This window comes from Teleopsis dalmanni, chromosome 1 (genome assembly GCF_002237135.1).
Source record: "Teleopsis dalmanni isolate 2A chromosome 1, ASM223713v2, whole genome shotgun sequence".
NCBI classification, from domain to species: Eukaryota; Metazoa; Arthropoda; class Insecta; order Diptera; family Diopsidae; genus Teleopsis; species Teleopsis dalmanni.
Window position 1 is genome coordinate 176231964 of NC_051846.1, and position 27065 is coordinate 176259028.

At 30.3% G+C, this 27065-nt stretch overlaps 2 protein-coding genes across 13 annotated transcripts in view; both read left to right on the forward strand.

Moving 5' to 3' along the window:
* LOC119670358 (smoothelin-like protein 1) overlaps window positions 1-27065 on the forward strand; it is a 59075-nt gene that overhangs the window by 21132 nt on the left and 10878 nt on the right. For 3 of the 12 annotated variants that reach the window (XM_038080587.1, XM_038080585.1, XM_038080589.1), the window contains 8 exons: window positions 4-6300; window positions 6360-6550; window positions 6627-6846; window positions 6932-7213; window positions 7272-7453; window positions 18510-18623; window positions 18704-18779; window positions 19757-20215. In XM_038080587.1, coding sequence (XP_037936515.1) covers window positions 4-6300; window positions 6360-6550; window positions 6627-6846; window positions 6932-7213; window positions 7272-7453; window positions 18510-18623; window positions 18704-18779; window positions 19757-20215 — 7821 coding nt within the window. Of the gene's footprint in view, window positions 1-3; window positions 6301-6359; window positions 6551-6626; window positions 6847-6931; window positions 7214-7271; window positions 7454-11212; window positions 11331-18509; window positions 18624-18703; window positions 18780-19261; window positions 19332-19756; window positions 20216-27065 lie in introns of those variants that run through there. The other 9 variants (XM_038080591.1, XM_038080592.1, XM_038080593.1 and 6 more) reach the window with 6 other exon arrangements.
* On the forward strand, window positions 20222-26641 carry LOC119670360. Its single transcript, XM_038080597.1, has one exon. It carries the CDS (start codon window positions 20230-20232, stop codon window positions 25957-25959), a length of 5730 nt encoding a protein of 1909 aa, XP_037936525.1. The 5' UTR covers window positions 20222-20229; the 3' UTR covers window positions 25960-26641.

Below are 27065 nucleotides of genomic sequence, written 5' to 3' on the forward strand. Positions count from 1 at the left end.
CAGAGAGGTCATCACCACATTCACCAGCACCAAATATTCATAAACCTCGCACTAATGCTAATACTCGTTCCCCAACGCGGGACTACAAACCAGCTAACATCGATGATCAAATCATTATTAAATCATCCAGCCCGATTGGTAAGAAAAACGAAGAACGTAGGACTGTTGTGAGAGAGTCAACTTTTGAAAAACCGCAAACTGCTAATGAACCTGTTGCAGAAATTCCTTATGAAACGGATTTAACAGAAAACATATTCGAAATTATAGATGATATTGAAAAAGTAAAAAACAAAACACATTTTTCGTCTGAACAAATTGAGGTTAGTGATAAAACATTTGATGAACATGATCATGTCCAAACGAGATCGCAGAAAAAAAATAAAAATAAACAACCAATTCAACCGAGCGAATTGAATAAACCAATGCACACCAAACAACCAGTGCAGCCGAAACAAACTACACAAGGACCTAAAACTATTAATACTGAAGTAATTAACCGGAAGACAAAAACTATTCATTCGAAAAATATTGATTCCAATTCAGTTATTCCGGATCAAAATAAAGAACCATTGAATCGAAGTCCAGACACTGATGAGGAAGAGTTTATACCTACTACAGAAAATGAAACAACAATTGTCGAAGAAATCCTGGAGATTGGTACTAAAAATTCAGATATACCAAAAGATCAAAAGAAGTTTTCAAAACCAAAATATGATAATCAGAATATCAAAACTAAACCACTTTCTCGCACACCTAGCCCAGAAAAGACTACTTCAACTACAAGAGATACAATATTTTCAAAAACACATATAAATGAAATAAAACCAGTTACTAAGCCCACTCTATCTACAAATGAGAAAAATGACACATTAAAAACACAAAAGTACGATGACAATGCAAAAGTCGAAGAGCTATTTGAGCAAACAAATCACAAGAAACAAATAACATCGAAGCATAATATTGATGAGTTTATATCAAATGAACTTAAACATCAACTACCAAGCACTAAAGAATTACCTGATGGCAGTCTAATTTCGAAAAGCAAGGAACCAGTTCCAACTTCACCAACTTTCAAAAAAAAGGGTTTAAGTCGAAGAGAAACGTTTGAGGAACGTTGTCGTCAAATTTTGGGTATGGAAGATAATGGCGATACACAGGGTAAATATCAAAATCGTCCAGAATTTGAACCGAAACATGATGAAGATACACCCAAAGAATTAATAGAAAACCAAAATGATGTACTACAATTTGAAGTAACAATTGAAGATTGTAATGATGATGAACCTTTGGATATAAATAATGTTAAGAAATCATTACTGAAGAAAGAGCTAATAGAATCTAAAAAAAAACATATAACTAAAAACCCCGAAGAAGTATTTGAACCACAACCAACCACTAGCGATAAAAATAAAACAAATGCTATAAATAAATATGTAAAAGAAGATTTGCATACAGTTGATACAACCAATGACAATATAATAAAAACCACAAAAGTTCTTCAACCCCAACAACCTAGAGAAAAGAATAAACTTATTGAAAAAACTACAATTGTTATTGAAAACCAACGATCAAAACCTAAACTTTCAGAACCATGTGAAGAAACACATTCAAGTGACAGTGAAACTGAGTCCTCTGGTAATATTACAGAAGTAGAGACCGAACAAGAAAACTATGTATCTGAAAAAGTTGTAAATCTCGATGATATACTTTCATCTCAAATTACAGAAAAGAGTATCAAAACAGAGAGCGTACCGAAAACAAAAAATACTAAAACACCAAACAAATCAAGTAATGATACTGTAGAAACAAAAAGAACTTCGAAATCAGTATCTACCACAAAACAAACAGTTTCTAACAAAAATGATGAGCAAGCAGTTACAAAACAACAGCCCAGAAAACCTACTACAAAACAACCAAGCAGAGATAACCTCACTAAACCTAATGATAAGTCTATAATAACACAGGTTTCACAGCGTACAACACAAAAATCAAATATCGAAAAAACTTCTAAATCAATAACTAAAGATAAGACAAGTCCAAGACCTTCTCGGGTTCAACGCAAGTCTGTAGATAACAGTGGAGATTCCTCACCTGACATTAGCCCCTCACGTTTATCAGAGCGAAGACGATCAAGTAATATCTCAGTGCATACAGAAATCATTATAGAACATGCTAGCCCAAAATCTCCAAGGAAATATGAAACAACCCCAAAAACTCAGCCACGCACAGTTAAAGAACCAACTGAGAAAGATCTTTTAGAAAAAACGTTAACACATAAACCAACTCGCAAGTTGGCTGTTACAGAACGTAAAGAGTCTGCTCCGGTTCAGAGAGTATCCCGTAAAGACAAAGACGTTAAAATGCCACGGTCAACTAGTGAGCAAAAAATAAAAGTCGGTACAAAGCCCGTAGCAAAACCTGATATGAATTCTCTTTCTCCAAATCTCTCCGTTAAGTCTGATAATCGCCCAAATAAATGCTTTGCAACGAAAACTATTAATTTAGTTACAATCGATAAGACACTCAATAGTGAAGATATGGAGAATGTTATAATTGATATACAACAGGCTAAGAGTTCGAGAGAGCCTTCGCCAGATAAAATAGTTCCCACACCAGTACCAGCTGGCATGGACACTGGAAAACCACGTTATCCTGATGTTGTGCAAGAACCCGAAGAAGAACCACGTAAAAAGCCACAAGTTAAAAATATTCCAATTTTTGAAGAAGAAACAAATGAATATGTCGGCTGTCAAATTTCTGAAGTTCAAACCGAACAAATAACAAAAACTAAGGAATATGTTGACTACAATGATGATAACATAGATAATCCAATAGTTGAAGCGCCTAAGAGCTTGGATTATACAACTGTTAATAAGTCGGATGATGAGAGTCTTTTGAGTGTACAGGAAAAGGTTTCGAAGTTTATACATACAGCAGAAGAAGTTAAAAAACCCAAAGTTTCCAGTCCATTTAGTAGAGATTTCGCTCAAGAATCAACTGTACCTGAAAACGATGACTCTCTACTTACTGTCGATCAAAAGGTAACGAAATTTTTGCAAACTGCTGAAAGTATCACAAAACCAGTATTTTCGACTAAACCGGAATTTGAACGTCCTAAATATGACGATTTAGATGAAGATTTACGACATGATAATTGCATTTTGAGTGTTTCACAAAAAGTCAATAAATTTATTGACACAGCAGAAAAACTTGCACCTACAACTCCTCAGAAATCACCAGAGTTAGTAGCTAAAATTGAAAGACATATTTCTCGACAAAGTGAACCAGAATATCCAAATCTTAGCGATCAAGAAGAATCGATAACACCATTTTCAGAAAATCATACTATTGAGATTGAAATGAAGCGTCAAAAAGATATTCTATCAAGACCATCAATATGGCAAAACAAAAAAGATGAAGATAATATAACTACGCAAACAACCGTGAAAAATATATATAATAATTCTGACGATGAAAAAGAACCACTTACAGAGGATGAGCTTATTCCAATGACTAAAAAACATACCATTGGCATCGAATTAAAACGTCAAAACGATATTTTATCAAGACCTTCAGTTTTTCAGACAAATAATGTACCACAGAAACAACCTATTCCTTCAGAACCCAAAACGCATTTAAAAACAAAAGAAAAAGTTCCACACAAAATCGGTGTTGTTTCGGGAAAGATTGATGTCGAAAATTCTGTTAGTGATTTTAAAAATCGTACAAAATCTATAAGCAAATATCAGTCATCTACACTGTCTACAACTAAATCGAAATTTGAAACACCAAAAAATGAAATTAGTCCAAATAAAAGAAAACCTTCATTCGAAAATGAGAAACCAATGAAATCCGGTCCTAAAAATCAAACACTAACGAAGTTGGACGTAACTACAAATGAAATTCATTCGCAGAATTCTGAATCAGAAAATGAATTGAATTTTACTACAAAACGCAGAAGTTCGTCCAAAGTTAAAGATAATATAACTAACATTGAAGACAAAGTTCCACATTCAAAGAAACCCACACACACGTCTTCTCCTCAGCATAAAAAATCAACAAATAACTCTCACAGCCCTATTCAAAGTCCTAACACGTTCACAAAAACAAATGTGACTAAAATTACTGAACGCACCTCAACGCATACAACACCAACTAAAATTATTACCACTGATACAGTTGAATCAATTTTAGAGCCCAGCAGTCCAGCTAGTCAAAGCCCTATTACAAAAGGAAAGACCAAAATGACAACAACAGAGTCCATAGCTGCCAGACGCAATATTTTTGAAAAAGGTGTTCCAACGAAGACAAATAAAACCAACACACCTGTTCAAACGGGACGTCGACCATCATATATGGATCATACAATGAGTTCACTGGAACATCGTAAAGATTCTCTTGAATTGAATAAAACAAATTATGCACGTAAATCTTCAACAGAGGATGATAGCTTATATGACCGTCGTCCAAACACCGCTGTTAAATTTCGTGTACCAGAAAAAAGTGTAGAGGGACCAATTAGTAATATAGATGATGTTAATATTGAAGAAATTTTTGATTTGGAAGTACTTGAACAAATGTTGGAAATCACAACTTCTTATGAAATCAGGCGAAGAATACGTGCACAAATAAGATTGGTCAAAAAGAATATGCTTAATACACAATATATCGAGAGAGCAAATGCCGATACTCAAAAATCGACAGTATTTACCACAAGTGAGAAAACAGCTAAAACTATGTCCACCTATGAAACAAAAGACAGGTCGATGATAAACACGAAAACAACAAGAAAACCAATTGAACGTAGTTTCAGTCCAGATGATAGATCAAACGAATCAGTTCAAGAATCAGAAGATTTTGAGTGTCATAGAAAACCGAGAGAACATAGTCCAACATCAAAAACTATTAGCAGCAGTCTTAAAGAAATTCGCCGTGTGACTGATACATCAAGATCACATCCACAAGATACAGTATTAACAGAAGAAATAGTTACGGTGAAAATAGATAAGTCCAAAAATAGATCTACTGACCAAAACTTTGAAACAAGAACCGATAAACAGCGAATTGGTAGTGAAAGTCCTACTTGTACGTACAAGTCGCAGGACCAAGTTACTGTGCATGTAGAAAGAATCCCAAAAAGCAGTAGAGATCATAGTCCTGAAGCTAAGACAATAAGTAGCAGTCTAAAGGAAGTACGGCGTTCAACAGAACGTAATCAACATAGTGAAGCAATCCCATCGAAAGGCACGATGCCAACGAAACATCGCGATGAAAGTATTAGCCCAAGTCGTTCAAAACCACGCGAACCTAGTCCAGAGTGGAAGAATATGAGTAACACCGCAAAGCAAGGTAGTCGTATTACTGAAATTTCTACCAAGGAAACAATTACGACTGAAAAGACAATAAAAAACAGAAAACAAAGCGATAGCAGTATAAGTCCTACTCGTTCAAAGTCTCGCGATCATAGCCCAGAAGCTAAAACCACTAAAAGTAGTTTAAAGGAAAGAAAACAGCGTGAGGGCAGCATAAGTCCGACATCCTCTAAATCTCCAGATCATAGTCCGGAAGCGAAGACTATTAGCAGCATGCTTAAAGAAGTTCGTCGAGTTTCAGGTGAACAGGAAAGTTATAGCACACAAAGAAAGACGCAAATGGAAGTTGTTGATACTGTGGAAAAGGTGCGAACTCCTATATTAGAAAAGAAAAGGCTCCCAATTAGTAGTCCCGAGCGAATAAGTAAACCTTTATCACGACAAGAAAGTGCTACTCCAAAAGGACAATCTGTTGCACGTACTCAAAGTCCAGATAAACTTAAAAAGCAAGAATATGGTCTTAGCTCACAGAAAGAAGAAACGACAAGAAAGAGAACTGATAATGCGTCAAAAGTGCAACCAAAACCACGTGTACCACAAACTTCTGATAATAGAACTGGTAAGCAACAAGAACGTGAAAATTATACAGTTACAAGAACCACAGTAAGAACAACTTACTCACCAGAGCGAAAACAAAGTCAAACAAAAGTTGATGAAAAAACTCCAATTTGGGCAGATCGTAAAAATATATTAAAAAATCAGGGCAGCAATATTGTGAAGAAAACACCTTCTCCAAGTACAACTCGTAGCAATGTTACTAGAACAATAAAATCAAGTACTCAACAACAGAGTAGAACTTTCAATGAAGAGGATTCAATTACTTCTAGTTACGGTATAGGACCTACTGACGAAAATGGTTTGCCATTATTTGGTATCAAGGCACTAAGAAAAAAAAAGCAACCAGAACAGCCCTGTGAAACCAAAGAAGGTAAGAGAAACAATAAAGTAATGGTAAATTATAATAATATTTATATACTATATAAACAGAAGTCACAGGATATATAGTTGAGGAAAAGTATTTTTCTGATAATAAGACAAAACCAACTGTTCAACGTAAAGAATACATCTATTCTACAAATGCTGATGAACTGGAACAAATAAAGAAAAAAGTCGATAGTCAAAAAACTTCAAAAGATACTGAAGTGACTAGAACCTTCGAACAAATAGAAACTGGCAATGTAAGTATAAAGTAGTTACTTTAAATGTATATATGTAAGCAAACAAGATTAAATGAAATAATTATAATCATATAAGGAACTGGATGGAATGAAAGCACTTACAATGTCAATGCCAACAACTGAAGAGTTCTCAACATCATCCACAAAACATGTTCGACGTGGTTCTGTGAAAGAGATGAGTGAAAAATTCATACGCAAGGAATCATCGCAATCGATTACAGAAAAGTCCAGTTCATATCCTAAAGCAGGTCTTATATTACGCTCAACACCACGTTTAAGTTCTGGAGACGCCACAGGTTAGCTGTTATACAGTTTTGAATTTACATATTTTTTAAATTTCTAATTGATTTATTTTACTTTAATTTTATTAAAAATCTTTAGATGCATTTGAAAGTACTACGGATATTATAACAAAAAAATTTAGTTCTAATGATTCAAAACAAGATTTCGACACTGAAGATCATGAATTTGATATGGAACAGTCCAAAACAGTGCAAACCGAAAGTGAAAGTGAATGTGAATCTGTAAAAATATTACGAGTAACTAATCAGAAATCTACAAGATCTTCAACATCGACACGCTCTTTTCTTAACACCAGCGGTGACTCTAAGGTTGTAACAGGCGTTGATGATGTCTTAGAACGAATGCGCAATGCGGATAATGGTAATATTAAAGTACTCTTATTTCCTATTATTTTTTTCATAAATAAATTTTATTAAAGTTGTCGAAGAAGGTGATACAGCTGAAGATCAGGAAGCGCGTGCTTTGCTTAATAAGTTTCTAGGAGCGAGTGTTATTATGAGAGGAGTAGAATCGGCTCTTCCAACGAAACAAACGAGAACGACTGTTACCACATACGCTGATGGCGATGGCGATGGCGGTGGGGACAAAAGAAAACGTGAGGTAAGCACTTCTTGTATTAAAGATAATTTTTATTTTTTAATTTGACATGTGTGGAATGTTTTCATTAATTAAAAATAAATTTTAATTATTTTTAAATAATTTTGTTGAAATGTTTTTATAAAAGAAACCCATAAAATTACGTAAAATACGAGTATGACATATGGGATTTTGTTTTGATTATTTTTTGATGAGTTTAGAAAAATAGCACAGAACTGCCCTCATCATTTAATCGTTAAGAGGTAGTGGGTATAGCATTATCTAAAAATATAAATTATTTTAAACGTTGCTTTTTTTTAAAATTAGTTGACTTCTTAAGTCTAAAAAATAAATAATCATTAAAATTTTTGCAAATAGAAATTGTAAAAAATAATATAGTTTTATGTAAGAAATTAATATAAAAATTTATAATATATTTACGTGGTTAAAAAAGATTTATATGTAAATTATTTTATAAATGTACAAAATTATGGATAGAATAAAGTATATATATGCTATAAAATATTATTATTATAGATATAGATTATGTATTGTATATTACAGATATAATATTGATTTCTTATAACTATGGCAACTTCAATACTGTGAATATATGTATATATATATATTTAAAAGTACAATTTTTTAACCAGCAAACGTATATATAGTATTAAATTCCTTATTAAGAAATAACATATTAAAAATTCCTTTATAATATGATGAAATTGATATCCATATCATTTAATAGTGAACATTTTTCGATTTTTCTATACTGTATATATACAGTATACTTATATATATTATATATATGATACTTATTATACATATTACATATAATCTACATATATGTATATATATTTTACCTCATTTTATTTTGAAATCCATGATTAGAAGAAAAAATATTTTGTTTGTCCAGCACATAATATTATTTTAATTCAGAATCGTAAGTTTGATTGAGTAGACAGAAATACAATTTCAGTCATTATTCTCTAAGTAAGCTATATATCATAATACCTGTAACAAAATGAAAAGATATATAGACCACAAAGTAGCTGTTTCTTTAAAACAGAAATTCATTGTAAGAAACTTGATACGTTATTTTTTCTTTCGCCGTAATTTACATACCTATTACGCAGAGTTATGGACACTTATCTAATAAAAATAAAATCTTTAAGAATATATAGTAATTATATAAATATATATTATATTTTTTTGTTTCATGAAATAATGGTAAAGAATTAAATTGTGCACTTTTTTGGTAACCGTTTTGTAAAGTAAGATACTAATTTGCATTAAAATAGACAGAGCTGACTAGATGAAACCGTCTGGCTGAATTGATCAACAATATACATATATGTACGTCATAGGGTTGAATGTCTCATTCAAACATGTTGCAAATATTTTGACAATTTTAATATATTATAAATAATACAAAAAAAACACATTAATTGCGTTTTTTTTAACAATTATAGTGGAAAAAATAATTATAAATTTGCATATTGTAGAAATTTTCATATGTATACAAAAACTACTTTAACAAATTGTTTCATATTTCCCTTGGCAATATGCTGGCTACGTCATATACTATATTTGAAACTGAAGAGATCCGCATAAACATTTTTAATTTTTTAGTTTTTTAAATTTTCCATCGATATACTCACGTGATAAGCACGTGAATTTTTTATCATGTTTTCACCATATAAAATTTATAGTATAGGTATAAATTATATATTATATAGTATATATAAGTTTTGAGTTATGTCAGTTCTTTGGAAAATATTAAATATCATTCCAAAATATAAGTATTATACTTAAAGTATATATCAGTGAACAACATTATATTTAAAATATCAAGCTTTTAGCATATTTCCACTGTAGTTCGCTATTTTAGATGCTTGTGATCTTTACTTAGTGAAGGCTTATATATTATTTGGTTGGAGTGTTCTTCTTCTAACTTTAACAGATACTGCTGGTTACAAAAATCTTTTTTGTGTGTTACTTTTATTCCTTCCTAAATTTGATTACTTATGGAATTTTTAAAACTACTTAGCATTGAAGTCTAATGTCTGTGATTTTGTTATTAAGTATATATTTTCTTACGTATATGTAAACCGGAAAAATATTAAAGAATAAAGAGATTTATGTATGCGACGATATACGTTAAAGTCTTCTCGCATATGCCATGTCATAAATAAACTGACAAGTGCACGGAAGTAAGATCAAAAATAAAATATTCTATATAATTATTCCATTATAAATATTTTATATAAATAAATAAATAAAGTATATCCCATTGTTTTTAACTTAATACGTTATAAGAAATTAATAAAATTATAGCGAATAAAAAGTTTTTGGGATAAAATGCTGCAATGTAACAAACAAAAATCGGGACATTGGTTTATAAATCCACATATAACAATAATATTTATATAGATACTATACATTAGTAGGTGGATATTATACGACTCTTCTTAAATTATATAAAACAATTTTAATACATTCGTTATGCACCAAATTATATTGGAATGCACAAATCAGCATTTGCTAGATATATACGCATATTTTAATAAAAACTTATTTCTACGTCAAATATTGAGTAATAGAAATATATTTCAGATAGTGTTCTCTCTAGATCTTTATATATTGCAAAAATACTCTTCTTCAAAATAAATATTACGAAAAGTTCTCAGCACTCCTTACTATTTATTTAGAAATTCCTCTTCAGTTCAGTACACACTCAGAGGCGGAATCGATCACTTGTTTTTAATTTAAGAACATGCGGTTTTGTGTATAATATATAGAAAAAATATATTTATATATGAAAAATATTTGAATTTCCAAAAATTTTCTTTCATATATATTATATAGTAATTGGTGTGATTTTCGTTTTAATACTATATTAAATAGTTACGTAAAATAAAAAAGGTGGCTTATGTTATATATCATAACGTAAATTATTAAGTGTATGTTTAATATAATATATATTAATTAAGTAACTATTACATATGTATCTATATAATGTAAATATATAATATACATTAAAATCGAAATTGAATTTATTTCTTTTGCTGTTCATTTAATGCATTTAAAAACACCTGAAATTCGAAAAATTATAAAAAAAAACAAAATAAATTTTCAATATATTTTTTTTGTTTTTTGGTTTTTTTTATATATATAAATAGATTTTGTATCACTATTTTTATATACAAGAAAGAAAGAAAAAATTTTCTGAATTTTCTTGGAGAGTGAAAATCTTTATTTATTACGCGAGTCTGTATGCAAATGGTGCCGTTGTTGCCCGATGTTTAAATAAAAATTTTCTTAACGCGTTCCCAATAATTTTTCAGTAGGAAAATTTTTATTTTTCGTGTCGCCATCGCCAATGCGGGAACCCAAAAATACAAGCTCGTGAACTAAATACTTGTGGAAACATTTTTACAGATACGATTTCGAAAATTATATACTTACACGTATATATTTGCGAATATCTATATATCTACATATATATATAAATACTTATATATCCGTACTATATTATAAAACGTTAAAGGAAGCACTTGTGCATAAAAAAATCGCCTAAATACGCTTGAAATAAAAAGGCGTACCGAAAATTGGCGTAAAGTTTTGTGCCGTGAGCATCCCAAAGAAAATTAACTCACAAGTTGCAATTAAATCCCATACGAAAAAAAAGGAAAAATATTTGTTAAAAAAATTTTAAAATATTTTAAGTGTAAAAAATAAAATACAAAAATTTGTTTTAAAAATATATTCAAATATTTTAGTGCAAAAATAAGTGCAAATAAAAATAAGTAACACAATTAAAATTAACTACAAGGATTCCTAATTTTAGTAGTGAAGTGTTCGATCTTGTTTGAAGTTGCATTTCTTAGCTGTTAGTGTGGTAAGTCCAACATGGAAACATATCGCTAGTGCTTCTATAAACGCAAGTCCCTACATGGAAACATATCGCTAGTGCTTCTATAAACGCAAGTCCCTAATATTATCCAGTCTTTTATGTAACACGATTGTCTGCTTATACTTAAAGTATTAAAGTATTTCCGTTTGTCTCAAGAAATTTTAGTTTCTAAATCTTTTTTCTGTTAAGATTTTAATCTATTTTATTTGTACAAACCGAAGATTTCGCCCATGAAAGTGACCTTGCTTATTCTGTTCACACGTAGGAGGATATATTCATTTTTATTCTTTTACTTTAAGTAAAAGTTATGTGGGATAAACTATATAGAGAAAATATTTTTAAATCATTTGTTTAACTTTTTTTGTTTTAATTACTGCAAGCCAAATGTAAGGAGTAATTAAAAACTAATCCATTGCCAAATTCATGGGAAATACAAAGGTGAATCATTTAACATTCTATTGATATAGACTTTTCCTTGTAAATATTTTCATTTACTTTATGTGTTTTTATTATTTTTTTCTTGTATTGTTTATTGCACAATGACTTGACATTTTGTATTATTTCAATGCTATTAGAGGCGATGACACTCTACGTTGTGTAAACACCGAAGACATTACACATTTGTTATTTTCTTCCGATTTATTTATCTTTTTTATTATATTTAAGTGAGAGATTTAAAAGCTAAAATAGGTTTTTGTACAAATTTTGCACAAAAATTATTTATTTAAAATATAATTAAACAAAAATAAGTATAAATGATTTTCATAGAATAATACATTCAATAATAGTTATTCACGATCTGGTGTAACCATTCGGTTATTACTCAATAACAAAAGCAATACGTGTAATATTGGATTCACATGAGAGTTTTATTTGTAATTATAGCTATCAATTGTTGTTGCTTTCATTGCAAAATGAAATTTTTTGACAGCTAAAATTATAGATAAAACTCTCATGTGAAGAAAACTCTCGTGTCAATCTAGAATAAATATATTTTGCTGCCACTTTCAACTGTTACTGTGTTACTCGGATATCGATTGTAATGATTGTAATATTTTATGATTATCTTTTATAGTCCTTATTTTTAGTTATATATTAGAAATAATAATAGTAAATATTGTGTAACAGAAAAATAACCGGGTTGGTACGATTTTACCGACTTAAAAATATAATAAGTGGAATTCACATTCCACTGTTCTTCTTAAAGGTATAGTCATTGGACTAAGACTGTATCCTTTTCAACCTTATTCCTTATACTTTGGCTTGAACAAGCCTTCAGTCCGATATTGGGTATTCTCTGAGGCGATCAAATGCTCAAAATTTTGGAATGCTTTACAAATTTAACTGGATTGTACCATTATGTTCCATTTTATGTTTTATATATATAAATTAATAATTGTAATATATATAATTATTTATAAGCTGGAAAGTTATTGAATTTATTTTTGCTTTAATTTAAATATATTTTCATTTATTTTTGAACGAATTCCAAATTTTTAAATTTATTGTAAAAAAGGAAATGAAATAAACTAGGTACAGATTGTCAAAGACAATTCTACTTGAAAAAAAACCCTTAGTCGTATCTGCCACAATATTTCAAAAACAACTTGTTTACATAGCTTAAGTTTTATATAAGTAGAAACCCTTATGTTCACAAACTCAAACAATTACATATATTTAATATTACACATTAATACTCATAGCCCAACCAAATTAAATCTTCTTTCTTACGAATTCAATTTAAGTTCAGCATGGGCAAACACATTCTTTCGCTTTCTTAAGCCCAACTAATCGTACTAATCATCCGTACTAATCAGCCCAACTAATCATCCATTGAATAATGGTGATTGGTAAATATGCATACCTTCGCCACTATTCTTTATTACACACTTAACGTCATACCTAAAAATTTTGTTACGAAATAACCTATGATAGTTTGTGGTCTACGGTATAAATTTAGTGACTTCATCAACAAATTAAGTTTTGTTACGTTTTCATATTTCAATATCAATAGAAATATAATAGCTGTTATAAATAATAATTTTTTTTATTATTATAAATTGCAAATTATTTGTTTTTGTTGATATAGAATCTTTAATCGATATTAAAGACTGATTTAAAATTAATTTTAATATTCTGATATAAAATAGAGATACACATTTATGAATTTTTTATTCGTTGATATTTTGTACATAACAAATTAAATAAGTTTAATAAATGTATTTAAATTAATAAATAAATTGTAGAAAAACTAATATATAATAAAGTTAAATATATCTATTGTATGTTTTTACTCTCTGTTTTAAGATTTTGTAATCTATAAGCAATAATCGATATTGGTTCAACAATATAAATGTCTTAACAGTTTCAATATATGGTTAGTTATCTTTAATTCAGTGACTGACTTAGAATGAAGGGTTTTAATTGTGGTAAACTTTTTGAGAGTTTCTTATAATATAAATGAAAAACTTATTTTTTAAGAAAAGTTCTTCAAAAGTCGCTCGATTTTAAAAATGTATGTAACTAAAACTAGATATTAAAAAAGGATCCTTATGTTTTCTATTTCATTTATGATTTTATAAATACAAAGTAAAACAACTTTTTTTATATGACAAACACTCCACTATAAACATTAACAAACTTTGATATTATACTATTAAAGAAATACTTATGTATTAAAAAGCAATTATTTTGAATCAGGATCAGGATTCTATCAGGAGCCATACCATACAGGCCTTTAAGAAAACATTGAAAAGTTATCAATAATATAAGCGACAGTTTCCTTCAGATGAGCATATGGGTCCGGTGTTTTTTTACGGCTCTTGTTATTAGATGCTTCCTCTCCTAGTGATTTATGATTTTAAATAATGAGAATTGCTATAATACGTTCATTTTTGAGTCATAAGTTAACCGTACTTAAACCAATTCATTTTAATTAAAAATTGTATGAATTTTACAATATTACTTCTTTATAGTTCTTCCATGTGCTTATGAGAGCACATAGTTCTTTGCAATCTTTATTTCGGGTGACTGAATATAAGAGAATATTTGATATAATTTTTTCCTTTTCTTACAAGGGCGTCCAAAGTCTAGTCAACGATCTTATACAAAGTTTGTGCAAGCTTGTCCGTTAATCAGTATCTGTTCGCAACAGAGATGACATCCATCTTAATCATTTCGATATGAACTAAGCTAATAAGTTTTTGAGTTTTGGATCAGCTTAGATATCACTATATATGTTTAATCCTATCTCATACGATTTCATTTTACCATCATATATGTGCTCTTTTAAGAAAATAAGTATAGATTCTTATGAGTAAATACCACATAGGTAATACATTCTTTTATGAATACTAACCACTATTATTGAAAGCGTAAATCTTGACGTTCCTTTGTAAATACTTAAAACTGACATAATTAGTCATGAAAAAAAAATATATATTTAATTATTCATTTTGTGTTCGCCTTCAAAATCAATGATTTTCAAATAAAAATTTATTATTCTAAATTAAAAATTTGAAAAAATATATTTTTTGAATTAAGAATAAGTAAATTAAGTATTAGACATATAAATTATTTAACAAGTAAATTATATTCATAACAATTTTTGTGACATTAGTCTTTAAAACATAAAATAAAAGTAATAAAATAATATAAAAAAATAAAAATAATTATCTGATACTAATTAATTAAAAATTCATAGAATATAAATCGTTATTATATATTTAAAATTAGTTTTTAGATAAAAATTGGCTCCAACAAACCGTTCCCGGGTTCGGCCTCACTCTTTTCCAGCTGTCTCTACTAGGTGTTAGACCTCCGTATGTATATATTATTATCTTATATATCAAGTGAAATTACTGCTCTCTCATTTTGAGCACTCTACCTTCCTTTATGCCTACTTCTTTCAATTATGTTACCGCTTAAAACATTTTCGCTGGAGCATGAGCTTATGCCCTAGCGATATCTTTAAGACAGCGAAGTCGTTCGTTGCGAAATAATTGAACTACATTAATATCTTGATAAAGCTTATATATATATGACTTATATGTAATATAAGTATTATGTTGGATTCTGCTTAATACAATTTCATTTATTTTCAACAGAGGGTTTGATTATTTCACAGCGAACTTATATTTAAGTCGTAAGGCTTGCTTGTGTAAAAAACCGATTGATTGTACCAGTAGTTTTTGGTTGGTACCTATGAAAAGTAATAAAAGCATTTTTATCATATTTTATCTTTTTACTATCGAAAGGTAAAATTCTGTTCAAATAAGAAAAAAATTATTCAATATTCTAATTTTTGTAATTTTGATATATTCTTCACTTATAAACTTTTTAAATAAATTAAACTTGAAAGAATATATTGTTAGCTTTTAAGTCAGTTTTCAAGATGGTGCAATAAAAAACATGTATTTAAGGCACTAAATAAATATATAAATAAAATAAAAATAAATAATAAATAATTATGTATGGAAAAGATATCACTAGAACGACAATAACAAAATTGGTTTGCAAAATTTCTATCCGGAAATTTGATGTTAAATATGTAGTTCTTTTATTTAACATTCAGTGAATTTATTCATGACATATTTATATATATTATAATAAATATATTATATTTATAAATATATATATGTATATCGGGAATATATATATGAGTATATATATATTTTTTAATATATGTACTCATGACATATACTACTAATATATAATGTAATTATTCGAATATTCTATTTACAATAAAATTAAGTTTCCGATATAAAACATTAAATTTCTATCTTAAAATCAAAATCATTAACCACAAATCGGATATAAAAGTTCATTGAAAATTGTATAGAATTTTCTAAAATTATATAGAAAAAACTTGGCAGTCGTGTGTAATTTCCTTATAACGTCATACAGCCCAAAAATAAATTTATAAAACGTTTTACATTTTAGGCTTTAGACAAATTAATCAATTTGATAAAATAATCTCATACGTATATAATGAAAATATTAATAATAAACAAAGGCGAGTATTAAAAATTAAAAATGAATGAGGGATTAAAAAAGTTCTTTGTTTATTTTGAAAAGCAAAAAATTTTAGATAAAATCTCATTTATTTAACCAAGAAATACGTTTGTGTACTCGTACGAGTATTTTCGTTTTTGTATATAGAAAATATTTAAAAAATTTATGTATCGAATTGAATGCAAAATTTAAGAGAATTTTCATGTTAGTTTTTTTTTCTTATTCTTATATCTGTGAATTTATTTGTATATATTTTGGTAGTGTGGGAAAATGATTTACGCCCAAAAATAGATACGCGTGTTTTTCTCGGTTTGTTTTGAAATTTTTTTGAAAAAATCATTTATCTTGTGGTGCTACCAAAAAAGGCAAAATTTTCAGAAAACTCTTTAAATTTTGTTATAGTAAAAAAATTTTAAATTATTTTTAAAAATAAATAACATTGCGTTACAAACAAAATAAATTTTAAAAAAGTTAAAAGATTATTTTAATAAATCTTAAAAATTTTTAAATTTTTAAAATAAATAAAATTCTTTTAAATATTTAACAAAACGTATTAAAAACAATGTTTTTAAAATTATAATAATTTTTTATATTTAAAATAAAAAATAGGTTGAAAGTAAGGAAATTTTTAAATTCACAAATGTCATATATTTTTTTTAATATAACTGAATTTTTGGATAAACCATACAGCTGTCTTGGATACCGCCAAATATTTATTATTAGTGTTTTTTGGAAACATTTGTATTCGCTTGATTGTCCGTATATAGTGTTCGATATGCAAATATCCGCATATAAACATTTCTAAATTTAAAAGTGTTTAAAAAAAATAAAGCTTTACAAATAATTATCTGCAGAATTTACAATTAACAATAAATATATTCAAAAATTTCGGTTGAAATAGAATTACATATTTACAAAAACTAAGACTGTTCAGTTTTATAATAAGTAAAAGTGTACACTTCTCAATTTAATAAACAAGACTTAAACTGGTGTATAAAATTAATATTAAAACTGTAATATTTCTATTAAATATTAACATTGATAGTGTTAACTACACTAAGACGTAATAATTCAGTTTTTGAATTTGGTCGCTGCAACCTACAACCACTATAAGTGAAAAAAAAAACGAAATTAGCCTAACTACGTTAAGTGCATGTGACATTGTTTCTCTGATATGGGTTAGATATAGAAATAGAAAAGGAAACGACTGAAATGATTGGGACAGCATCTATCCTATAGGAAGCTCTTGCAGATATAGTATTCGCTACCGCATAATGTCTAAAAACTTATTAAATTATATATGTACAAATACTGATTATAGAAGAATAATCTTAGGAACAGATTGGCTGATAAACTGAATGAGAAGAGAATCCCTTCTCTAGACTCTAGAGTTCTAAAATAGTCATTATTGACTTCTATTAGTTAGAATGTGTATGTGGCAAATATTGGTACCCTCACAAATTTTGCTGTCACAGCTACAACCAAACAAGGAAAAAGGAAATTATTTCACATTTTCTTTCCTCACGTAAACTACTCTTCAGTAATATTGGAGAGCCAGAGGAATAACCATTAATGAAGTTGAGAAACTTCTAAAATTAATAGATTGGATCTAATAACTAATAAAACAATTAGTTAATTATGAGGATATGGCTAAAAAACGATGCTAAAATTAGACTAATGACTAGACTAAAATTAACAAAAATTCATTGATTATTTAAATATCTGTATATCATATTTTGTTATTATTTATTTTAATCAATTATTGATTATGATCTTATATATTTAAACACAGGTCAAATAGTATCATTTTAATTTTATACGTAATTGCATTTCTCTACAGAATCCCCATTGTTTAAATTCTACAATTAATGTACATTTTAAAATTAAAATTATTTATTTTCTTAAAGTAAAGTAAATTACATATGTATAATTTTTATAATAAACAAAGTAATATTTTTTAAAAGTGTGTAATATAATTTAATTTTAATGCGTTCATCGACTTTAATTAGTCGGCATTTGGACATCTGGCAATTTTAATTTATTTTAATGTTCCACATTTTCAATTTTGTTGTTTTAATTTACTTATATGATGAGAAAATGCATTACATTTTAAATACATTGTATATATCGTATCTTAATTTGATTTTTCAGATTAAAACCACACGTGTAACGAAAACAATAAAATCAGGAAGCTCTTCTTCACCAGTTACCTATAAAACTTGTGCTATAGAGGAGATCTGGGACGAAGAATTATTAAAGGAATTGGTAAAAATTTTTATTTATTATAAATAATCTTTTTTTTTAAATTATTAAATCTATAATATATATTTTTTGTTGTTATTTAGCTTGAACAGGCCACAAATTACGAAGAACGTAGAAAAATACGTGCACGTCTTAGGGAACTTATGGCGGAACGTGAAGGTATTTTACATTTTAATTTTATTAATATAACGTATAAGCAAAAATAATTTCAAATAAAGTTTTATATATTAAATTAATTTATAGATTTTTCATCTAATATATATTTCGGTGGTGGTTAATTTAAAAAAAATTTATTAGTCAAATGGTTAGGATGTACAATATATAAAGCTGAATTTTCTATGTTTAATAGAGATTACAATTATATTCAATTATTACAATTATATATATTGAATAAAAAAAAATTTGAAGAAGTGTCAATTAATTTATTTATCTTTAATTAATAATTTATAAAAAATGCTATAATAATATTCATTATTTATATTTTTATTTTACATTGAAAATTTAGCTTTTGATTACAATTAAATAATTTTAATACAAAAAATGCTTTTAACTCCTTTTTAATTTTACTACATTTATGCTAGATAAGTCAGCTTTTCGCGTATCGATGATATACATAATAATTTTATCTATTGTATTTTTAGATACATATTAGCTAGGGGCAGAGAGGTACTTTTATGAGGTACTGCAAGAACCATATAAAATAATTTTTAGGTATATATATAAATAAAATAAAAAAATGATATTATAGATCTTGTTTATTTTGTTTACTACGTTTATTGGTATGATATATTGTTCTGTATACATACAATATGCTCCCTACTTCATAAGTTAAGTCATTGCTTTCATCAGTCATCTTGTGCGAAAGATCGATCATACATTGCCCTATTATTATATACAATCTATTATTATAATACAATATATGGTTTATATATATATATACCATAAAAATATGTTAATTTCATATTCCAATCACCACTGTCATGTTGTTCGTTCTGCTGTTTCGTCAAGAACATTGTTAAATAATATGTTATTCTTTATACTATTTTTATTGTTATAAATTTGTTCAAATACTTACAAATTTTAAGAAATATTCATTTTATTTTTATTTTGAAATTTATAAAATAAAAATTCTTTAGAAAACAAAAATTTGAAAGCTAGCGAAAAAGCTACGCCCGCAGCCAATACTGAAGACGATGAAAGTAGTGCCAGTGAATATGAAGAAATTATTGAAGAAGTAACTGACTATAGTGAATCAGAAGATGAAACAGAATTAAAAAAAAACACGTCTATAAAAAAAGAAAATGATGAAGAAATAACAAAAGCAACTATAGTTAAAGAAGATAGCGAAAAAGCAGTGTTAAAAAAAAGTTCAAGCACAAAATCGAACGATAGTTTAAAGACAGATATATCTACAACTTCCTTTGTAAGTGTGGAAGAAATTGAAGAAGTCGTTGATAAGAATATAGAAAAATCTAAAGAAAACGTTAAAAATATAGTCATTGAGAAAGTAACTAGTGCAGTAGAAAATTTAACTACAAAAACTGCTGATAGTGAAGACATTGCAATCTGTGCCGATACACAGAAAACCGAGCAGGGTGAGTCCCACCTTATGTTGCAAGAAGATAGTTTGCAACAAAATATGCTGCTAAGCAAAGCTGCTACACAGAACAGCAACAATTCAGTTTTAAATAAAAATTTAAATAAAAATATAAATACTCAACAAAGTATAAATAAATTAAGTGCGAATAAAACTTGTGCTAATAAAGTAATTAGTTATAGTAATGATAGTAGTATGTTAACTGTGAGTAATAGTAATAACACCCACACCAATACCAAAACCCACACCAATACAAACAAGATTTCAATTGATCAGAATCAAATTCAGCACCAACAACAAAACTCAAAACCGCAACAAACGACAAACGAACCAACAACACCGACTGTAGTTAGTAATTCTAGCATTAGTAACGATTTAGTTAGTACTACTAGTTCTAATACAAATCAAGTGAATAGATTAGGTGTACCTCAGATAGAAGATTCCGGTACAGAGAGTGGTGAGGATTTACGGCTTATTGCAGCAGGTCTTCGAGATAAATTAAACATGCAGACCGATACAGACCTGATAGAAGAAGTAACTACAGCTCTTAGCCGCCTCGAGAGCTCACTTAAAGAAGGCAAGGATATACCTGTAGATAGCAATAAGCGTAATGCTTTATTAGCTCTGGTGGCGCGTTTACAAACGGGTTTAACATCACCGGACAAATTAGCAGATGCAGCTTTGGCGGCTACTGAAATAAATGGCGGTGATATTAACTTTGAGGAGACATCATCACCTGAAGCAGATGCACACCGTTCGAATAGACAACGTTTTGCTAAACGTCGTAATCGAAATAGTCGTCACACTGTCGGTGTTAGTCGCGAAGAATTGGCAGATGCGCGACGCTATATGGAAGACATGTTAATTATAGATAATATATCTAATTGTACAACTCCTGAAAGTAATTTAGCACCTGTTACTCCACCACAATGGTTCCCAATAGAGAAAAACTCTTCAACTGGTTCAATATCGAACCAACAACCGCAATTATCACTTTATCGGCCCAATCAGTTTGTACCAAATAACATAAAAAATTCAACTGAATGCCTAGGTACATTCAAAAATCCAGTAGATTTGCGTAAAAATACAACAAATGTAAGGCGACCATTATCTGGTGATTATAGTGTAAGTTTCCAACAATTAAACACAAATGCTGTGATTAATCCAATGTATACAGCAAATCCAACTACAAATCAAAATGGTAGCAGTCGAGCTAGTGACAATGTTTCACCAGACTCTGCACAGAAATCAAATCGGTTCGCTAGTAAAAAAACACTTTATAAACGTGCAAATACGATTGATATCCCAAAAACCAAGAAATACAACGCGGACCTAGACACTGATTCAGAAATGGAAGATAGAGGTCCGGGCTTTGGTTTGAAACGCACAGTACAAGTAAATGTAAAGCAAAAAGTGCGTAGTGTTGTGCCACCATTTGAACCGAAAACTGAAAACGATCACAAATTCTTAGCGTTCATTAATAAGCAAAGCCCTAAACCTGGTTTAGGTTGGAATAATTCGCGATCTGTTACCAATTGGACGAACAAATTTGGTAATATAAAACATACTTTCGAAGTGGGAGCAGCTGCAACTGCAACCACTGGTAAACCTCCACAAGCACCAGGTCATGTTCCACAAAACGTAGCTAAAAACTATTTTAATAAACAATTGAACCAAAATCAAGATAGACATCAGGCGCATAATGCACAAATGAACTATCAAAATCAGAAAAATCAACAAGAATACATAGAACGACAAAGAAGAGCGGAAAGAGAATATTTAGAACGAGAACGCATTGAACAAGAACGAGAACGTATTGAAAAAGATCGTCTTGAACGTCAAAGACTGGAGAAAGAACGTCAGAATCGTGATCGTCTTGAGAGAGAGTTCTATGAAAGAGAACGTCAAGAAAGAGAGCGTTTAGCAGCAGAACAGCACGCTGCAATGCCAAGCATGACAGTTCCTAAGCCATCCCCAGTAAATAAATTTATACATGCTCCACAATCTGTGTTCCGGCCAATTGATAATGATCTCCATCAACAAAATGTTATACGTCCAATACCAAAAATGCCAAACAATGGAAATGTATGGCAGCCACCATCGCAATCAATGAACTCACCACAATTGTCTACCACCAAAAACTATTCAAACGTATCTTATGCAAATTCAGCACCATCTACTCCATCTCCAGGCGCACTTCCTTGGGTCTCAAAGCCTACTGTTGATAATTCAATTTTCAAAATCAGAGCAAATAAGTTTGAGGAACAATCATTGAAAGATGACCGCAATAACACTTATTTACAAAGGCACAATTCATTACGTTCAACGAAAGCCCAACAACAACCAATGGATGATTACAGAAAGCGTCCATCATTGCCAAATACAACGGATCCTTACCTTGGACTGCAAAGTCAATATGTGCCAAATCAATTCAACAATAACTATCAACAGCCGCCTCCACCAACTAATATATCATTTACATATGCGGATTTAAGATCTAAGAGTAATTATCAGAGTTATCCTTGTTTGCCTTCTGCTGTAAATATGGCTTTAGAAAACCCCAGGCCTCGGGAAGATTCCCTTACTAATCCAGAAGCCGTACCTTTAGTACTTACCAGTTTGAACCCTTCATATAGTCCACAAACTGATAACTTACAGCCGTATAGCACCATTCCTCAAAAGCAGTCAGATTTCGTCGGTTCTATGGATAGCGCACATACAAGTCCAAGCATTTTAACAATGCCAACACTAGATTATACTGATGATGACTTGGATTCTGATAATATGATGGAATATCGAGCGGAAACTAGAGTAATGCGAAAACCACAAAGCCAAACAGCTGTAACAATAGGTAGTCGTCAAGCGCATGTAAGCGATGATGAGGTATTTGGTAAAAATTCACGCGCAGCACGTAATTTACTTCATACTATGAAATCTATCGGTAATAACAATAATAACGGTAAAAGGGTGCAAAAGGAAACTATTAAAAAACCAGATCCACCAAGTTCACCGAAAATTTGTTTATCGCCTGATGGTCGTTCGTATCAAGCTCCAGTTGTGGAACCACTATTTCCAGATGTAACAAACTTTGAAGCAAAACGTATACCGGTGTATGACAATACTCAAAAACCAACAATTCAACAAAATAAATTACCGGAAAATTCAAGGAAGAAATCAAAAACTGAAAAAGAATATGATTATAATTCCAGTTTACACAGTGGCTCGCATTTCACAAACAATCAACAACAGAGTTACCAGTCCACTATACAAACTGCATACGTTAATGACACTCAACCTGGGTATATTGTAACCTATCCAACTGATGATGTTTCTGATTTCGAAGATAATAGCTATGCCAAGCAGCAACAGCATACTGCAAGTCAGCATAGAAACAGACACATATCTGAAAACTCTACCACAAGTTCATCTATGACCTATAGCACACCGTCATCTAACATAAATTGGACATCAAATCCAATACACACAGATGAAAGTAGTGTTATGCAGAAAAACTACATTAATCCAACAGAATATTTAAATATGAATACACATTATTCACAAAATAGTCAACCACCTTCCACAAATATTTTAAATTCACCAAGAAATGATGTAAGAGATATAAAACCTAATGTGGCACCAAAACCTCAGATACCACCTTTGAACTTGCCTAGTCAAGAATACTTATCGCAGCAGAGATTATCACAACCTGAAATAGTAACAAAACCACAACCAAGAGGTATGGAAAATTCGATGTCCCAACAAACTCAATATTCGTCACAATATTCTACACAAAATCAAAATCAATATTCTCCTCAAACTCCACAAACTCCACCAACTAATCAACAAATACTCAAACAAAATCAATATGTACCTCAAGTGCAGCCTCAACTTATGTCAACTCAAAGTAGTTATTCTCCTCAAGCACAACCATTAAATCAACAAATGTCAACTCAAAATATTTATTCGCCTCAAGCGCAACCCTTAGTTCAACCAATAATGCCAACTGAAAGTAATTATTCACATCAACCACAATCATATACTCAACAAATCCCGACACATAATAATTATTCACCTCAAATGCAACCATTAGCTCAACAAATGTCTCCTCAATATAGTTATCCAACTCAAGTGCCACCAATAGCCCAACAAATGCCAGCTCAAAACAATTATTTGCCTCAAACTCAGCCAATCTCAACACAACAATCAAATCAAAATGAACATTCAAGTCAAATACAGTCAATACCTCGACAAATGCCGTCTCAAGATCAGTACTTAACTCAAGCTCAGACAATAAGTCAACAAATAACAACTCAAAAGCAACACACCACTCAAGCACAGCCAATAAATCAGCAAAAGCCTCAGCAGGAAAGACAAAGCAAATCTCAAAAGCAATTGCCTCATGTTTCTCAATCTCAACATTTGGGCGGTCAAAATGTGCAACCACTTTCAGGAAAACAATCTCAGCCACAAACGCAGCCACAACAATATAAGCAATCCACACAAACAGTATCAACTGTCAAACCACAGCCTAAACTTTCAATATATCAACCTCAACAATACAACCACAAATCAGTTGACTCAAAAAAATTAATTTCGGAAACAACCTCTAAAACTCAAAGTGTTGTGAAAATACAGAAAACTAAGCCCCAAGCCCCACTTTTACGTCAAAGTACATACACTGATGGTATAATACCATTGCAAGCGCAAGACCGTGTCCTGTCACAACAATCCTTAGCCATCAAACAACAGCAGCAAATACAACAGCAACAAATCACCGAAGTACGTCGAAAAAGTTTAGGAAATGTACTGGACATGCAGCAGCAACAGCGGAAGTCAGCTTACTTTGAGACACAGAAAGACATTAAACAAGAATACAAGTCTTCAGCACCTGCTGACACTCCGGATATTGTAAAATCCTCCCTACCAAAGGAAGACATGCCAATATTGAAAAAATTCGGTCCACCTCAAAGACATCATTATATGCCAAACGCTTACCAGAGTCCAAGCGGTGGAACTACAACCAGTAGCATAAGTAGTACACAAACTAAAAAATACGAACCCAATGGAACTGTCGTGAACACAACACGTAAAGAAGTTGTGCATCACTCGACATTTACGAATAAACCAGCGATAGTAGAAATACCAGCAACACCACAGCCAAATGAAGACTTAATACCACGTAATATTGTTTTTAACAATGTAAGCGCTTTCAGCTCTATGTCCAGACGGTGTGAAGAAGAGCGTGCTATGGAATATCAACCACAAACACGTCCGAATCGACTAAGTAAAAGTGATTCCTGGAATCAAATAGTGCAAATGCAAAATCAGCAAGTTACATCGCCTACCTCACCGAAATTCAACACGAGCGGAAATGAGTTACGACGTACCAGGTCGGGACATTCATTGGCAGTGCCAAAAATGTTTGAAGCTGGCATGGATAAAGCGGAAATAAGTGAAAAACAAAAAACAGTAGCGGCTTACTTTACTGGCAAGAAATCGCCCAGTAATGTTGCGAGTGAAGAGCAAGAGCAAGTGACAATACGAAAGTCTGCTATTAATCGCACTAAAACCAGTGAAAAGGTTTCGGCAAGTCGTAAATCGTTGAGTTCTGCCACAGCTAATAGCTTTATGATAGGCGGTGGACTGAGTCGTAGTGCAACAATGCCACACATAGCAAACTTAAATTTATTGGATGAGACTAATGTAGAAGATGCATTCGAACAGCTTATGATGGGCTCCTAGAGTTGTTGTTCAGCTGCAAGGAAAAGATTATAATTTTAAATAAAATTAAAAAGAAAGTTGAAAAGGGAAACAATGAACACCGTCCATTCCAGTTTAAGTTTTTATTTGTTTTTTAATTTAAGCACAAGTCGATAACGATTTGTCACGAATTTTTAGTCAAGGTAGCAATATTCTATTAAATTCAACAAATGACGACTTTTTAAGCGATTTCCGATTAGCAAAAATATTTTTTTAATCGCGGTAATCGCGCAAATGTTAAAGAAATACGGGGACTCACATACTTGAAAGCATACACAAAAGCACATGCACGAGGCGTACTCACAGGCACACGTTATTAATATAAACAAATAAACAATAATTAATGAATATCAACAAACAAGGAAGTAGAGGGACTACATGTGGTTTTACGTATATATAAAAATAAATAATTATTCTGTTTTAATAAGTAAAATAAAATAAATTTAAAAAAATGCAACTGCAACTGTAAAAAATTAATTTAACTACATAAAAGCATCGCTGCACTACATTGACTGCAACTGTAATAATTTCTGTCCAACAATTTTACCACTGCTTAATCTATTAGTAAATTTTTTGTAATTGGTGCAAATTCTGGAACGGCAACAGCACTGCACTGCAGGGTCAACAAATCTGTCAGCCGCTTAAACGAACCGCCAACCCAACATTTGGGGCGTTCTTTCAAGAAACATTTTCAATTAGTGAGTTAAAAATGAAGTTAGTGCGTGCCACGCCCTGCTTACCACAAACGCCTACACGCCTACAGTTAAAATACCAATGTTAGCAAAATTAAGTTAATTTCACATAAATCAATCTAACCTTAACTGTAAGGATCTTGCATTAGGTCCACAGATGCGTTTTGTTTTATCTTTTTTAAAAATAATTAAAATTTTGCGTTCTTATTTGTGTTATTCTTTTTATTTTCTTTTTTTGTATTATATATACCCTGCCTAAAATTTTGTAATGAAGCTTTTGACACGTTGCTGCTACTGTAAATATTCATTTATCTCTCAAAAAGTAAACCATGTTGTCCCTCCTTCTGTAAATATACAATTTAATCTGTTGTATGTCATCTGAAACCCTGATTTTTA

Coding starts and splice junctions, on each gene's coding strand:
- LOC119670360 (XM_038080597.1), top strand. CDS start 20,230: ATGTTGCAAGAAGATAGTTTGCAACAAAATATGCTGCTAAGCAAAGCT.